This window comes from Enoplosus armatus, unplaced genomic scaffold (genome assembly GCF_043641665.1).
Source record: "Enoplosus armatus isolate fEnoArm2 unplaced genomic scaffold, fEnoArm2.hap1 Scaffold_114, whole genome shotgun sequence".
In the NCBI taxonomy this organism is placed as follows: Eukaryota; Metazoa; Chordata; class Actinopteri; order Centrarchiformes; family Enoplosidae; genus Enoplosus; species Enoplosus armatus.
The window spans coordinates 249-18238 of record NW_027261212.1 but is presented as its reverse complement, the minus strand read 5'-3'; the positions used below and the strand labels follow the sequence as shown (position 1 = coordinate 18238).

General features: G+C 40.7%; 3 protein-coding genes and 1 long non-coding RNA gene across 4 annotated transcripts; all 4 read left to right on the top strand.

The window, feature by feature from the left end:
- Positions 1 to 768: 768 nt before the first annotated feature.
- Positions 769 to 2232, top strand: LOC139307205 (fatty-acid amide hydrolase 2-A-like; the record flags this gene model as incomplete). The annotated part of the gene is made up of 3 exons (XM_070931065.1): positions 769 to 880; positions 1542 to 1730; positions 1929 to 2232. Coding segments are annotated over 3 exons (477 nt in total), but the record flags the coding sequence as incomplete, so codon positions are not given.
- Positions 2233 to 3278: 1046 nt separating this feature from the next.
- On the top strand, positions 3279 to 6221 carry LOC139307204 (ubiquitin carboxyl-terminal hydrolase 37-like). Its single transcript, XM_070931064.1, has 12 exons — positions 3279 to 3308; positions 3470 to 3528; positions 3793 to 3940; positions 4064 to 4137; positions 4267 to 4483; positions 4616 to 4899; positions 5091 to 5222; positions 5390 to 5513; positions 5612 to 5763; positions 5850 to 5949; positions 6115 to 6170; positions 6212 to 6221. Exons 1-12 carry the CDS (start codon positions 3279 to 3281, stop codon positions 6219 to 6221), a joined length of 1386 nt encoding a protein of 461 aa, XP_070787165.1.
- Positions 6222 to 6318: 97 nt separating this feature from the next.
- Positions 6319 to 7496, top strand: LOC139307206 (uncharacterized). The gene is made up of 3 exons (XR_011599596.1): positions 6319 to 6432; positions 6563 to 6623; positions 6740 to 7496. It is a non-coding gene; the product is annotated as an uncharacterized lncRNA (long non-coding RNA).
- A 4886-nt stretch (positions 7497 to 12382) lies between these two features.
- Positions 12383 to 17312, top strand: LOC139307207 (fatty-acid amide hydrolase 2-A-like; the record flags this gene model as incomplete). Its single annotated transcript, XM_070931066.1, has 8 exons — positions 12383 to 12571; positions 13649 to 13731; positions 14316 to 14452; positions 14743 to 14946; positions 16020 to 16139; positions 16666 to 16801; positions 16989 to 17106; positions 17193 to 17312. Coding segments are annotated over exons 1-8 (1107 nt in total), but the record flags the coding sequence as incomplete, so codon positions are not given.
- Between the last annotated feature and the right edge of the window lie 678 nt (positions 17313 to 17990).

The following is a 17990-nucleotide window of genomic DNA, read 5'->3' as shown; positions in this document are numbered from 1 at the left end:
AAGTACATTTTGTTATAATACTTTTACTAGGATAAGGAAAGGATTAAGTAGGATTTTGAATGAAGACTTTTGCTTGTCATAGAGTATTTTTACATTGTTGTGTTGGTACTTTTACTTCAGTAAACAATGTGAGTACTTCTTCCACCGCGGATTTAAACTAGACTGTAAAGCACCCGGACACTGTGTTCAGTAGCGAACCGCTTTCAAAGGTTCTGAAAATTATAAAAACAAATCTATTGCCTGGATAAAAAGCTATATAACAGTTTCTAAAGTTTCAACTATGGCGCCACCCAGTGGTGATGTTTGTTAACATGTTGATGAAAAAACCTTCAGACTGATAAAGCAGCAGGTTTAAATTGATCATAATTCATCATGTTTTCATCAGGCCTCTCTGATGTTGGAAGTCATGTCTCATCTCGCCTCAAAAATACGCAAAGGTCCTTCAGCGGGAGCAAATCTTTTGACTCAAGTGGATTTTAAAAACTATTTCAGGCATCAAATGTTGCAAAAAAATCATGAAAAGCTTCTCTAATATTTTGTGTGCTGTGTACAGTGTGTATTATGTGAGCGCTACTATTTTGAGGTACTTTATGACATAAATAAATCACTTAGTGACTTGTTTTAAATGAAAACCTGGTGTTGAGGTAACACACTCACAGTAAAGGCACTAACACAGGTTAGTGTCACCACAAATATAATATACACACTCTTGTGTAATTTGTGATTGTTTAGAAATAAATAATAAATATAATTGTTTTCTTGCCTTAGCCTCCTCAGACATTTGCTGAGCTGATTGGGGAACCAGGACGACCCGTGTGGCCTCTGTGGGAGCTGCTGAAATGGATGGTGGGAAAATCCGAGCATACCATGGCTGCTATTGGTAAGAGGGAAAAATATTGATTATAATTTATTTTCATTTGTATGAAGCTATTAAGGTTTACTCTCTCATCATTATTTCAAGACTGTCTTCATTGCATTTTATTTCCTAATTGCCTAGTTTTCATAATTACACATTTCATTTGTAATATCACACGCCTCCTGCCTCTAACAAGCCCAACAACTGCTACCAAATGTAGACAGTTAGCTCCTGTTAGCTAGAGCAACAACAACGCTAAGCAGTTCTGAATCAACCAACTAACTGTTTCTTTTAAATACTTGACATAATTTATTCATATAAATATCTATTTCATAACAATATTGTACACTTTGGGGGCTCCATACAATACTGCACAGTATCACAAACTACATAAAAACAGATACATTTAATATTTGGAGAAAAACAATTTGTTGTTTGTTGTAAAATAGGTATCATCTATGATATGTAAAATGAAAATAAAAGAAAATGAGTACATACTCATATTGGCAGTTATGACGTCTCCAGCATGAAATCAAACAACATATGCACAGTTACACAAAATAAACTTTGGTTATTAAATACATTTTGTGTAATTGTGGCTGCTTAAAGTCTTCCTGTGTTATTCTGGTCGACGGCGTCTTAAAGCTGCAGCTGTGAACAGTATGAGTGTGCGTGACGTGTTCAGGTCTGGCCCTGGTGGAGATGACCCAGGTGTCCAAACCCTCACCCTTCATCATCCATCAGAAGGAGAAGCTGCAGAAGGAAGTGGACGAGCTGCTGGGGACTGACGGTGTCTTTCTTTACCCCTCGCACACCAGAGTGGCTCCTAAACACCACCACCCGCTCTTCAGACCCCTTGACTTCGCCTACACAGGTCAGTCCTCCTCAACTGTCCACAGTTCTGTCTCTTTCTTCTTCTGTGAGAATGCGCCACTAAAATGATCAAACTTTATACGTAATATTTCCAGTTACAGGACATCTCCCAACCTCCAGTAAAGTTGTCAGAAGGTGCTCCAGTCTTATTTTTATTTCCACATATGAAACCGTGACGTCCATTCTTCTCTGCCTCCAGGTATAATCAACATCCTCGGGCTGCCGGTCACCCAGTGCCCTCTGGGTCTGGGTGAGGAAGGTCTGCCCCTGGGTCTGCAGGTCGTTGCTGGGAAGCTGCAGGACCGCCTGACCCTCGAGGTGGCTCTCTACTTGGAAAAGACGTTTGGAGGCTGGAGGGAACCCGGAGCCGACTAAAACCACACGCTAACAGCCATGAACCAAACCTCCGGACTGGATCTGGCTGGATGTGGATTGAAGATTGTGGTACTCTCTGTCTGCCTTGCTGCTTGCCGTAGTACACAAATACTAAGAGGTACAATCAGATCGTTGAACGTTCAAGTGGAAGAGATTGATTTTTGCACTCAGTCGTTCCATTAAGTGCAAGTCATGATTTTATCATTTACCCTGTTCAAGGACTGTTGCGTCATGAGCACAAGCTTTAAAAACAGGTTGATTTTTATATTAATGGAAATGTCTTTTAATTGAACATTCACATTATCACGCAAAACAGGGCCTCTGAGCTGTTCATACTTACCTTTTATACAACTTGGACAATTACTTTTCCCTTGTTTTTACATGGGGCAGTAGTCCTACTGTTTTGTACTATTTTAACCCTCAGAAGGTAGAAGTACACAACTACACTACTTTTACAGTAGGTTTGGGGCTTGTGAACTGAAAGTACATCAGCAGAAATCAGTGGCTCTTCTGGTCTCTCCATGAGTAACCTCATATTTTCACTTAAAAAGATTAAACAAGCTCATGTGCCAACCACCAATTAACTTTACCCATATTTATTTTTCTTGTTCTGCACTACATTTAAAACTATCACACATGCGCGCGCACACACACACACACACACACACACATGTTCATGTAGTATTACACTGCTTAAATTAACCTTGAAATCTGCTCTCAAGTTCAGAGTGGATCTAACATATTTAACTGATCTAGTAGCCAAGTCATCACATTATTTTTTTTTTTTGTATTGTCTGGATATTATCTAAGAACTGCTTTTGGAACATCAAAAACAACCAAAATCTGCTGTTGGTAGCAAATTCATGAACTTGATTCACATTGATTGCCCTAAATATCATATCTATATCTGTCTGTGTACAAAGTTTGAATGGTTAATTGTTATTAACCATTCAAACTGGTCTGATTCTAATTTATTACAATTCTAATTTATTCAAATTCCGGTGTTCCCAAAGAATTCCAAAGACTATGATGTCAATGTAATATCATTCTAAAGTCTGTAGGGTCATAACATAATTTGCACTGAGATTTGCAAACCGACCTTCGATATCACAGCCAGATACTGAAAATTTTGCAAAGTTTCCGTCTTACTGAGCAAATTACAGTCACTACAAAGATGTTTCGCTACCTTCGCAGACGACTTAAGGTATACACTTGATTTTCTGTCGTGTAAACTAAACTAAAACTACAATTGGGATTGTGAATTCTGAATTTCTCAATGTTTTTTGTTGTTGATATTTCTGTGTGAAGCAGCCGATTATGAATCTGTCGTATTTAATCACGTATGCTTTTATATGTTTTAAACAGAATAAAAGTCAAACTGATGTGGAAGTTGGAGACACGAAAAGCTCCAGCCCACAGAAGAAGTAAGATGTCTCATAATTATATAATCTGCTCTTTATGGTATCTTGTGTGGTGTTTTATTCAATTTGTTTGGTAACATAGATACACACTCACACTTTGTCATAATTGTCTTAATGTTTTTCTGAATATGTCACTTGTAAAAGGACAGTGATTATGTCTTTCCTGAAACCACCAGGAGAGTCAATCCAATTCTGATTGACTTTTAGCAATCATTTTGACTCGAGTACACAGTTGAATTATCATCTGTATTTTCTCTTTATTTCCAGTGTCAATGTAGAGGAAGACCCAAAAGAAAAAACTGTGGTCCCTGACTCTACGTCTACCTCAGCCATCACAGTCCTCACAGCTCCAACTGAGGCTCCAGGGAATAAAGCTAAGAAGGCTTCCTGGTGGCGTAGGTGGCTCCGTAAGAATGTATGTTTATCAGAGCTGAATATTACAATTACAATAACATATAATAACCACTGACCAAAATGGTGCAATAATTCGTGCCTGTCTCAGCTGTATTTTCTGGGTTTATGATTTTATACCCAACAGAAAACCAAAAAGACGCCAGTGAAAGAAGATGTGGCAGAAGTCACAACCCTGCCACCTTCTGCCACAGAAAAGAGGTATGACATCTCTTTACTGTCTGTTTCTATTTTGGCTGACTGAACACATTATATTGGTGTTCCTTTTATATTGTTTGCCCCTCGGGACCGTACAGTAGAATAACCATCTGTGTTTCCCTTTATCTCCAGCGTCAACGTCATCAAAGAATCTGACAAAGACGCCGGTGTCCAGGAGGCTTCACCCACTCCAGTCTCCACTCCAGTCTCTACCCCAGTCTCCACTCCAGTCTCTACCCCAGTTTCCACCACAGTCTCCACCCCAGTCTCTACTCCTGTCTCGGCTGCAACTGAGACTAAAAAGAAAAAGAAACCGTGGTGGCGTCGGTGGCTTCTCTCTCGCCGCAAAGTATGTTCTACAGAGCTGAATGTTGCTAGTGTTACCAGCTGACTAAACTGCTAAAATGCTAACATGCGGATTCTGCATATTATGTGAATATGATTTTGCTGTAAGTGTTTTTTTTGTACTGACACTCAACAGAAACACAAGGTCGCGTCTCCAGTTGTGACCGACCAAGGAGCCGAGAGAAGCCATCCACTTGAGACAGTAGAGGTCGAGCCGTCCAAAGACAAATCAGATGGCAGCTCAAGTGTGATCCCCACTGATGAACCAAGGCCAAGGCAGCCGACCCCAATCGGTCATGGTGGGAGTCAGGTCGAATCCATCGACATCGATCTGCGGGCGAATATATATGCCCACGTCTCAGAGTCGCGTACACCAGCCACCAGAAAACACCTCTCCAGAGAGGAGCTAGTCTGCCTCGGGTATGTACCTGCAAACAGACTCATATACACACACTGAACGCTCATGTGTTGTTTTTATACTTGCTTGTATATAACGTTGTTCCAGGTTTAGATATATCAATCTTCACCCCTGAAATACAGCTGAAACACGCACACTGTGAAGAAAACGAGCTCCAGTCTGAGTTTGGTCCCCTGTCTTTGTTGTGTTTAAGGTTCCCCAACCTGGCGCAGACCTGCTACATGAACTCCACTCTGCAAGGCCTCCTGACACTGACTCATTTCGTTCAGGAGGTCCACAACCAGCAGGAGGTGTGGAGTTCTCACTCCGAATGTCGACTCATCAGGTACAGCACCTCCACACACACGCACACACACACACACACACACACACACACACACACACACTCACACACAGATCACTCTTTCTCCGCTAAATTTGCAGATTAACAAGAAGTAACAAAAACAAAAAAACTGTCTTCTGTCCTTTCCTCTTCATCTTTGCTCTTCCCAGAGGGTTTGTGGAGGTTGGCGTCTGTCACTTCTCTGACAACAAGAAGGAGAAAAAAAGTGTCCTGGCTGCCTTTAAAAACACAGTTGCTGAGTATAACTCAGAGTTTAAGGACAATAGTCAGAAAGTTAGTATGCTTTATGTTTACAATACACAACATAGCACCACACACATCTTTACGAACGTCTTTTTCTGAACATCTTTGTTCTGTATGTTTCTGTGCAGGACGCCCATGAGTTCCTCAGCTGTGTGCTGGACATGCTGAGGTCTCCGTCCGCCGGCCTGCAGACGGCAGCAGTGGACATGGGCATCAGATACACTTGCCCTATCGATGCTCACATTGCCTTCCAGATGTTGAGCACCAGGACCTGCAGAGGGTATGAATGCACAGCCACTTACTTTTTTACACTTACTGTGAAATCTGTAGCCGTGTTGTAACACCAGTTGTCCCTTTATTCTGCAGATGTGGTATGCATTCCCCGAGGGTGGAGGATTTCCTCAACCTATCCCTGGACCTGGTGCCTGGGGGCTCTGTGAGCCAGAGTCTGCAGGAGTACATAAAAGTAAGTGGCACATCTGCTCATTTACTCTGAGTTTAATGTGATTTCATTACATACTACACACACAAACACTCCACCCACATGTTGTGTGTTTGTTTGAAAATGTCATTCATCATCCATGAAAAGAAAAACTAAAACCTGCTTCTTACTCCTGTTCCCTGCTTGCAGGAGAGCCAGCTTGAGTATAGATGCGAGTGTGATTCCAAGGAGTCGTCACAGCAGTGGTCATTCTTGACATTGCCAAAGTATGTAATATCATCCGCAGTTCAGCCTGAACACTTTCCTTCTTTCTGTCAACTTGTGATCTGGCCCTCTTCATCTCTCACTCATCTCTCACTCCTGTACCTCTTTTCTGTCCACAGTGTACTGATTCTCCAGCTCAAAAGATTCAGATTCACTCCATCCTTCGACCTAGAGAAAATTGCCATCCCCATCGTTTTAACAAGGGAGCTTCTGGTGAAACCTGAAGGCATCATCACTGATGAGGTAAAGATGACTTGTCCTGTCTTAACAGCTTTATTTGCTGGATAGAAACTGATCCTAGAACAACGATTTACAGAAAATCTGTCAAATATGTATACAGGACCTGCTGTCAAATTGAATTGTTCTTTTCTAGGCATCAACTCGCTACTCGTTAGTTAGCATCGTCAGCCATTTGGGCTCCACAGCTCACTCTGGTAAGTGTTTGGTGGCGTTTGGTAGCTTCACCTGTTTGAAAATGATTTTCAAGTTTTAAGAATTGACGGCTTCCTTTGGATGTGTACCCTTAAAAAAATGTGTCCTCTCCTCTCAGGCCATTACATCTGTGACGGTGCTTACAGAGAGCAGACATCAGGGGACGTGACAGAACGCTGGCTCACGTACAATGACGACAAAGTGAGCGAGACAACCGGCTCTTCCGTCTGTCACCTGCGGCAGCGAACGGCATACCTGCTGTTCTACGAGAGGCAGGAAGGAGCTCCATCTGTGGCCAAAAAAACGCAGGTAGACACACCACACATCTTCTTCCCCATAGACGAGGGAAGAAGATGATGGTTGTGGAAGTAAGTATGTCGTATCGTTTATACGCATACATACATATATGTACACTTATACATGTGTGTGTTGTTTGCCATTCAGCAGTAGATGAGTCCTGAGGCAAGAGCAAAGAAAAAAATAACAACAACAAAAAAAAACAATTTAAAAAACAACAACAACAAAAACATTAAGTGGGGTGGGGGCTCCAATGCCACTGTAAGAAATCTTTTGATCAGGACACGTCCTTTGACAGACTTCAAGAAACCTATCCTGTCTCTCTCAAGAAGAAGTCGTCGGGTCGCCCCAACAAGTCACGAAGAAAGACGAAAGAACAAACAAACACCAAAACAAAAGAAAACAATCTGGTTTGCTCTCCGGGGGGGGGGGTTCTTAAGATATAGTGCCAGGTCACCCCAACAAGTCAAGAGGAGAGGAGAGAAGAAGAAAGAAGAAAACAAAAACAAACAAACAAAAAACATTAAGTGAGGGGGGAGAAAAAAAAACAAAACCAAAGAAAACAAAAACAAACAAACAAACAAAAAACATTAAGTGGTGGCGGGGGGGGGGGGTGTCTTAACATATAGTGCCAAGAGGAAAGAAGAGGAAAGAAGAAAATAAAAAAACATTAAGTGAGGGGGGAGAAAAAAAAAAAAAAAACACAGAAAACAAAAACAAACAAAAACAAACATTAAGTGGTGGTGGGGGGGGGGGGGGTCTTAAGATATAGTTGCCCTGTCCTCCACTGCCACCGTACGGAAACTTCACCGTGTGGAGTCATCTTTGATCAGGACACGTCCTTTAACAAACGTCAACAAACCTATTCTGTCTCAAGAAGATGGAGAAGAACGTGCCAGGCCAACATTCAAGAGGAAAGAAGAGGAAAGAAGAAGAAAGAAGAAAACAAAAACAAACATACAAAAAAAAAACATGAAGTGGGGGGGGGCTTAAGACATAGTTGCCCTGGCGTCCACTGCCACCGTACGGAAACTTCACCGTGTGGAGTCATCTTTGATCAGGACACGTCCTTTAACAAACGTCAACAAATCTCCGACACAAGAAATCAGGCTCGTCAGGTCGCCCCAACAAGTCCCTGAAAACTCTCCAGGGGATCCAGAAGGCTGCGAGTACACAAACAGGAAAAGAGAGCAGAGAGACCCCCCCCCAACCCCCCCTCCACCCCCCCCCTCACAGCCCCCCTCACAGCCCCCCCCACCCCAACCGGTCAAGGCAGATGACCGCCCACCTGGAGTCCAGTTCTGTTCAAGGTTTCTGCCTGTTAAAAGGCAGTTTTTTCCGCCCCAACCAAGAGCGGGCTCATGGTGGGAACTGTTGGGTTCTCTATGAAACGTGCCCTGACATAACTTCTGCTACAATTCGGCCCTATATAAATACAATTGATTTGAACTGAATTCCATTACCAGAAACAAAATAATCTCAACTCAAAAGGGTGCGCGAATATATTTTGATATTTATATTTTGTTATCCAATCTGTACATTGAAAAGTAAATTAATTTAATAAACTAATTTAATTGAAGACTGCATTGCCTGTTTTTGTTTATATATATATTTATTGATTTCATTGACATGTGGTGATATCTGTACTATAACTGTAGATGTGCTCACTCTGCATTTACAGGGGGCGGGCTGGATTATGAATTTTACACTGTTCTTTTGTTCTTACTCTGTAAGATAATAATATGATAATATGTATATCTTTAATTACACAATAATAAGGTGTGCAGACAGTAATAATTGAATTACTGCTCTGACACATAAATGGTCCTCAACTCTCACATCCTGAAGTCAATAAAAGACTGATTACTAACACGGCAAATACTCTATTGAAATATACACAAAGATAATCGTGTTTGCTAAACATTTTTTGTGCTTCTCCAACATTATTACACCTAGACAGCTGGTTTCTGTCATGTATGTACTTCCTGGCAACATTTTGAGGATGATTGTGATTTCAGGCAGATCGAGTTTGATTTTACTTGTTTAATACAGAGAAATAATATGTTACTTTCTTTGCACATTTTCTCCAGTAATTTGGTGGTGATTCTTGTTAGATTTAATAATGATTTAAAGGCAGTTTTAATCTAGTCTCAAACAGTGGATGTGAGTCAGCTTGCATTACTAAGCAGCTAAGGAACCTAAAAAAACAAATCACTTGTTATTTTAGTGGAAAATCTCTTTATGTTTTAAATACCTTTTCCACCCTGTGAAGAACAATCTGGGTAAAACATTGAATGCTATATTTTAAGTAATGAAAATGGTCACTTAGGCACACAAAGACACACACAGTCAGCTTTTTAACCCCAAGGGGCCGACATATCAGCCTACATTGGTCTCCAGGGCGGATTGGAGGTGCAGGAAAGTGGATCAGAGTGAAGTGGGAACAGTAAAGTAAATTACTGTCTACTCAGAGATCAGACGGGTTTTTTTTCTGTTATCTCATTAGGAAAATTAGATGTCTGGATAATACTATATGTGATCCATTTGGGTGTTTCCAGGGAGTGTGTTAGATTGTCAGTCACAATTTATGAAAGAACCAGAGTTTTTTTCTACAATGTGAGAGTCAAAATAATGAGCAATAGGTGGATGGCATGTGGCGTGTATCCTGTAACAGAGACAGGAAAGAAGATGGAAATCAATACAAAAGTGCCCAAAGCCGTCCTCTGTTGTTCACTGACCCTGTATCATTTTACCCCGAAGGCCTGCATTCACAAAGGCTTTAAGGTTCCCATAAAACACAATGGACACTTCATGATCTCAAAATAATGGGCCGTTAACTGCAGTTACATTTGCTTTATGCACTTTCCCAGACAGCAGCATTTCTCCTGCAGCTTCAAAAAGGGATACAAACAATGTCAAATATGTGTTTTCCCTGGTTTCCCCTCTTGTTTCTACATGCCTGGTAGTTTTCTGAGCCTCGGGATTCATCTTACAGGTAAGGAATGATCTGTTTTTCTCCACTCGGTTGGGATCGTGACATGTTTGTGTTATGTTTTTTGGACTGGGCGTACCCCTCCGAGGAGTATTTACCTTTTAATTCTGTGCCCGTCACTTCATTTTGTCAACAGAAAATGTGGTTTATTGACTACAGATAAGGTATTGCCTCTCAACTGTGTGTTAATGGGTTAACAGGTTGTAGGTCAACGTCTGTGTGCAAAAGGTTGCAGCATTTCAGTGTGTAACCCTTAAGAGTGCAAAACATCCACGTCCTTCCGTTGTCAGAATCTAAGTGGAGTAAAATTTCCTGCCTCCGAGCATCAGCTCTGAATCTCAAAACGGGCTGTGAAATGAGGTCCCTCCTGAAATAAGAGGATCAATAAATAGCTCAGCAGTAGGTATGCTGCCATTCTGTGGATCTTATTGATTTTCCATTTCTTTTATTCACACAGTCACGCTCTAATATGACGTTTTCAACTAGGATGACAGATGCACAGACCCCCTCTCATTAGTGAAAACATTTATCAGAGCTACAGGAGCTATTATTTAACATAAATACACCATCAAGCTGCTCTTATCAAAATAAATCAGATTACATATTGATCACTTAACTCAACATATAGTGTTATGATGCTCTTGTAGATGTTAGTTTTAACCTAAAAGTATATAGTTTCAGCCAACAAATACACTGAAAAAAGTCCAATATATGCAAGTTAGGCTGATGCAAGTATCATACGTGGTTAAAGAGTTAATTTCAATTATTTTACTAAAGTAAAAATATCAGTACAACAGGGCAGAAGTATTATCAGCAAAATGAACTTCAAGTATCAAAAGTAAAAGTATTTGTTATGCAGAAAAACAGTCCTTTTTATATATATTGCTCTATATATTATTAATATTCAAGTAAAGTACAAGTACCTCAGATTTGTAGTTAAGTACAGAACTTTAGTAAATGCACTTAATTACATGGCACCACTGATTTTTAACCAAGCTGAATCTTTAATTATTTATTTGTATTTATTTTGTTGTCACAGGAAAAAAGAGAAATGAAGCAGAGCAGAGATGAGCACATGCAGATAAGATGTTCAAAGGCCTCATAAGTTCACTAGCCATGCTTTCAAAAGGTTAATAAGCTAATTATAAGTCTGTCTAGCCATCTTTCAAGGTTAAAACCATAATTTATAAAGTCTGTGTGGAGCCACTGAATGCATGGTGTAAAACCTGTTCCTCTCAGTGTGATGGTTGTGTTGGTGGTGCAGTATGAGCTGACTGTAACAGACAGTATGGATTCTCCTTTAACCCACTGACCTGCATTGCAGAGGCGGTTTACGTGTTCTGTATGTTCAATGAGGAATTAAAGTCTTTAGCAATGCTGCCCTCTAGCGTTGACAGACAGTTACTTCATCCGGATATTATTTTAGAGTCAAATACAAAATGGCCCATTTCAGAATAATGTATATTATGTTATTGGATTATAATTATTGAAGCATTAATGTTAAATTTCAATGTTGCAGCATGTAAAGGTAGAGCTAATGTTAATTATCCTGCAGTGATCAGTCTGATCACCTGATCTGATCTTAACCTATAAAAATACATCATAATTTGTTTGCTGATTATATCTTAATACTATTCATCTGAATAAACTAAAAATAGGAAGTATAAATGGATTCAAGTATTTAACTCTAATATAATGTCTCATTTCTGGCCTGTGTGAAGGCAAAAGTTAGTCACGTTGAATTTGCCGTTTCATCGTTTGATAATAAAAGGTTTTAATGCTATCTCTAAATTTACAATTCAAATACCAGTTTAACACGCACAATAGAGCTATTTACGCAACCACATTTATGTTAAATTCCCAGGTTAAACTTTACCTTTCATCCCTGGGGCCGATATAGGTCACTGTCAAGTTATCCAGAATAAATCATATGTATTCCGGTCATCATTTCGAAATAAGACTCGCATTGCATACATTGTCTTGCTATTGTTTGCAATTTTAGATTCACCTTGAAAGTTCATTCTTGACCCTGGGAATAGTAGTTTGACCAATAACTAAATACATAAATAGATAGATATATGTTAGTTATTGGAATACAATGTACAATATTTACCACTGAAATTAGGAAAGGGTTAAAAAGTCAAGTAAGGTACAAGTACCCCCAATTTCTACTTAAGTACAGTACAAAGAGTAAATGTACTCAGTTATATTCCACCACAGGCAATAACTATAAAGCTGAAACTAATCTACAATGTTGCTATATGAAGCCCATTTAATGGTTTTATTTTGAAGGTAAATTTCCGGTTCTAGCCTCACGCTCACTAACCTGTGCTAGCTTAACTAGCTGGTATATATATATATATATCCTCCAGCCGCTGCATGCTAGGAGGTGTCCGGTAGTGTTGGCGACATCGTCGGCGTGACCGCAGCCGAACAATCGTTGACCGTCCTTCCTCCCTCCGCGGTGGAAACATGGCACTGAGCCGTCTGGAAAAGGCCCAGGTATGGCTCTTCAAAGCGGTCATGGGAGTCCTCTTTGTGCTGTTTCGGCTGTTCTCGCCCCGGAGATCCGTTATGTCCGGGAAGAAGCTCCCGCCCGTCCGCAAACCTCTGCTGCTCGTGTCAGCGACGCAGCTCGCCAAGAAGATCCGACGGAAAGAGGTGTGTACCCGGGGAAACCGAGTGAGGACTGCGGCTGGACAGACAAGCGTGTTTTAGTGGCTTCAGACCAACAAATAGTCACTTCTACTTAACTAATGTTGGTTAATGGTTGTTTAGACTCACAAAAGTTACATAAGCTGTTTGGCTTTAAATCTGGCTTTTCAGTGAAGTGTGAAGTCTTACATCCACGTAGCATGTTTCTCAATATCATCTCAATATCTGGTCCACTCTCTAATGAACTTTTCCCTGCAGTTTTATTTTATTTATTAAGTCTATAAACCTTTAGAAATAAGACAGTAACACCTGTGGAATAACAACACAGCACACACCCGGGCTTCTTATCAGTATACACAACATAAAGTGGACAGTAGAGAAGCAGCTGCTCTGCTATAGCCCTGCAGCCTTTTTGTGAGGCATGCGATCTTCATCTTATTGAGACAGGTTGGACTTTGTGCGGTTTTGACTGCATTATGTTGTGAAGAATCCACAGTATATTGGAGAGGGGGAGAAACACCATTAAACACTGCAAGTTCATAACCATAAGCTTCACAAGTCGTGTATTCATTGTAGGGCTATTGGATTGCAGCATATTGTGCAAGTGTTGCTTTTATGTAGAGCTGAAACAACTGGTCGATTAATCAATTAGTGAACAATTTTGAAAAGAGATTATTAGTCAAGTCTCAGCTTGCGAAATGTGGATATCTTCAGGTTTTCTTTTACTATTTCTTACATGTTATTATAAACAGATTGGTTAACAGGATAACTGAGAAAACAGCACATTCATCTATAATGAAAATAACTGCTGCTCTAAATAGTTGCTGCTCTGCTTTATGTCCACGCCCACTGTTATGTTAGCAGTGGAACATAAAAACTTAAAGGATATCAATACATTTACACATTTACGAAAGAATGCATTTTTTCTCCTCTCCCTCCATCTTTAGGACAAACCTGTTTAATATGTCACCTGGAGGAATGAAGTGTACTTTTTTTTTTCCACTTCTGGCGGTTTTACTTTTTCTGTTGTGTGTAACTAGTCCGAACACTCATATTTATAGTCTAAATGTTGTGTTTCTGCAGGTGTCAAGTGTGGAGGTGGTGCAGGCTTACATTGACAGGATCCAGGAAGTCAACCCTCTTCTGAACGCTGTTGTAAAAGACCGGCAAGAAAGAATCATTCCTCCTTACCTGATACTTTTACTTTTGTCTTTTTATATTTATGTTGAATCAATTAATCGTTTTACTCATATTTTAAAGCAAATATTTTCTGGCTCTGGCTTCTCAAATGTGAGGATTTGATGCATTTCTTTGTTGTACATGATAGCAAACCTAATATTTTTGGGTTTTGGGCTGTTGGTCAAACAAAACAAGACATTTAAAGATGTTACATTGGGCTGTTGGAAATTATAATACGCATTTTTCACAATTTTCTGACATTTTGTAGACAAAAAAATCGTTTTAACAAGAAAAGAATTGGCAGATTAATTTATAAAGAAAATAATCGTTAACTGCAGCCCTATTGTGCTCCCATGTCTTTTTATTAATAATTATTCCTCCTTGTGGGTGTTTGGAGCAAAGTTATTGTTTCTTTTAATGCTGTCATTTTCCTTTTTAACTTGTACAAAATGTACTCGTATCAAAGATGACAGAAAAATGAAATTAATTATATAAAGAGTTATAACTGTCATGGCAACACTTGAATTCTGCCATATTTACATTTAAACAATTTGTCTCTCTCTCCGTCCAGGTTCGATGCTGCCCTCCAGGAGGCGGCCCAGGTCGACAAGCTGATTGAGGAGGAAACGGGAGGAGAGGAGGTGCTGGAGGACCGACTACCTTTACTGGGAGTCCCGCTCTCTGTCAAAGAGTGCTATGCCCTCCAGGGTAAATTCCAGACATCGAATATCCTGTCGGTCACTTGAAACCAGGCACTTTACTTTGACTACATACATCAAATAACCAGAATTTGAGTCAACATTTGATACTGGTAACAGATATCCACTCACCCATTCACAGTTTAGTGTAACTTTTTTCTGAATACATCATGTTGTGTGATGAAAACACACTCAAAAAAAAGCATTTCCAGCAAATAATGTTTGTGAAATTAGTCAGTGTTTTTGTTTGGGGTTTACTCCACGCTGCAGTTGAGCATCTGACACATTTGCGTCTTGCAGGCATGCCCTACACTGTAGGTTTGATGTCCAGGCGAGGAGTCACGGCCACCGTCGACGCTCCAGCGGTGGCCCTGTTGAAGAGAGCGGGGGCCATCCCGCTGGGCGTCACCAACACCAGTGAGATGTGTATGTGGTCCCACAACCACCTCCACGGCATCACCAACAACCCGTACGACCTGGAGAGGATACCAGGAGGAAGTTCAGGTCAGCAGCTCTCGGTTTAACCTCGAGTCGACCTCTCTTTCAGGCAGGGAGTCAGACGCTGTTGTTGACTTGAGGTTCAGAGCCAAGAAGCATTTATTGAGACCAGCTTATTGTTGGAGTCAGTCTCTTTGTCTCCTGGAATAGCCCCGATAATCATATTACACTGCAGACGCACAAACACAGAGGCTCTGGCCCTGGTCCCTGGAAGGGAAACTCTTAAAGGGGAAGGGGAGTACTACTACATATGTGGAAACAAGTTGTATAAAGTCTTTTGTGGCTCCAGAGAGAGCTGCACAAAGTTTGTTAAACTGCCTCAAATGATGTCACTTGAAGACTACAAGTTTGAAAATTAAAAAGAATCTGTTTGTGTGGAGTTAGAAAGAAGTGAGCTCACCAGACCTCTGCAGCCCGCTCCTCACCTCTGTTTGAGGCTAGCAGCTCGAGGCTACATTAGCAGCTACTAGCATGACACACCCAAATCTCCAACTGAAGGAAGAAGAATGAGTGCACCAATTTTGATCCTGTCCATTATGAGTCTGACAACGTTATAGGGGTGCTATGCTAAAGTACTCTTTTAAAGCTGTTATTTGTTTTTAATTCATTATGTGCAAACATGGTTGAAGACTCTTGAGTTATAGATGGAACTTTGTGTTTCTCAACTGATCATACCTCAAAATATAGGCCTTGCCTTCTCATTACCTTACAGTACTTTTATTTGGCAAATGCTGTTGTCCATAGGGATTTACTGTAAGTGCATTCAGACCCTAAAGAAACAAGAGCTCGGTGTATTTTGGAAGTATAAGGTCTCTGAGGTGATAAACAAAACATTAACAAGACATAATATAAAGACTTGTTGTTGTCGAGGACTCCACTACTAAGAGCCATGATAAGAAAAGCTATTTTATAGTATATAACTTAATTTATTAGGTGTTCTGGAAAATTGAATATTGAATAATTGTTGCAGTTAATGTTAATGTTGTAGTAGTAGTGTAGTATTATTAAACAAGACTGTGGATAAAGCAGGACTGCCAGCTTATCTCTCCTCTCTCTCTCTGCTTACCTGCCGGCCTCAGGTGGGGAGGGCAGTATACTGGGAGGAGCAGGCGCAGTCATCGGCGTGGGCTCAGACATCGGCGGCAGCATCCGTATGCCCTGTTTCTTCAACGGTATATTCGGCCATAAAACCACCCCCGGTAAGAGAAACTACATGTTAAATATGTATTAATGCAGCCCGTCCTTATTCAGTGTGCTGCTGCAGTATCCGTTATATTAAATGACAATGTAAAAGGGGTCGCTGGTAGTGATGAACCCAAATTATCACTTGAATCTGCAGCCCTCATTCACAGAGCTTTTTTTTTTTTGTGAGTTTCAAGTCATTGTTTAGCTTGGTTCACTCTCATGGCATCTTTTTCAGCTGTTTTTAGTGAGAAAGCTCTAAAAACACACTGTTCACAATATGTTTAGCACCAAACAGCAGACAGACACAGTTAGCGACTAGCTGAGACCAGAAACAGAGCTAAAAGAGATTAAATATATCAGGTGGAAATCACTACAAATGAATGCTAATGTTTCTCCTTAAGTGCTGGATGTGTAAACAAGCCACTGTTTGCTAACAAGTTTGCCACATCAACTTAAAAGGTGATAATATGTCAGTGTTCTTATTGTTTCTGCTGCCGGCAAGGGCCCACAAAAATGAGTTACTGTGATGTGTGTCTGCAGGTGTCGTGTCCTTTGAGAACCAGTACCCTCCTTGCTCCGGCAGACACAAGGAGTACATCAGCAATGGTCCCATGTGCCGCTACGCTGAGGACCTGCTGCCCATGCTCAGTATCATGGCAGGACCCAAAGCTCACATGTAAGAGCTGAATGAGTGTGTTTTTTCCAAAACCAGCTTACTTTATAAACATTCAGATACTTTCTAAGCGTTATTTTTTCTAGGAGGTTTTCTTGCAAAGCTTGTTGTAAAAATCAAAACCAAACAATGGCCTTTGTCCGCTAATGTGTGTCTAATTTGCAGTATTTGCTTCCACATGTTTACACAGGTTGTCTTTAAACACGAAGGTTGACTTAAAGAAGCTGCGGTTCTTCACCATCCCTCACGATGGCGGCTCTACTGTGACGTACCCCGTCAGCAAAGAGCTCATGGAGATTCAGAGGAAGGTGCGTTGAATCCATTGGTCAAATCACTTCTGCAGAACCGGGCGTATCAGGAAGGTTAATTAAAATCCTCACGCGATGTTCTTCAGGTGGTGGAGCGTCTGGAGGCCGACCTCGGGGTGAAAGTCCAAGAAGCGCGTTTCCCAGAGCTCCGCTATGGCTTCCAGATCTGGGACACCTACATGGGCCTTCCTGACGAGAAGGGCAAGGTAGCTGACAACCTTGATCCAGAGCAGCGTGTCCCTGCCTGTCTGTGCAGGACAGTTATTGGACATGAAACAGGAAACAGTCGTGAATCTGTCTAATAAGACATGTGAATGTGAAAGAAAGCAGGTCGAGTCTTAGTCACAGCGCCTATTGTAGTCTGCTGCCCAGAAACGGTTCACTAATCTGTTTAGCTTTAGCATACCACACACACACACACACACACACACACACACACACACACACACACACAGTGCTGTGGGGTTTGCAGGGTCCTTTGGTTAGTTGAATAAGTTATTATTACTGTCATGCCATTCATGGTTTCCTGGTATAAAATGTTACTGCAATGATAATGTAATGTAAATAATGTGTCGCTCTGCAGAACTTGTACTTTTGATTCTTCTAAGTACATTTTGTTATAATACTTTTACTAGGATAAGGAAAGGATTAAGTAGGATTTTGAATGAAGACCTTTGCTTGTCATAGAGTATTTTTACATTGTTGTGTTGGTACTTTTACTTCAGTAAACAATGTGAGTACTTCTTCCACCGCGGATTTAAACTAGACTGTAAAGCACCCAGACACTGTGTTCAGTAGCGAACCGCTTTCAAAGGTTCTGAAAATTATAAAAACAAATCTATTGCCTGGATAAAAAGCTATATAACAGTTTCTAAAGTTTCAAC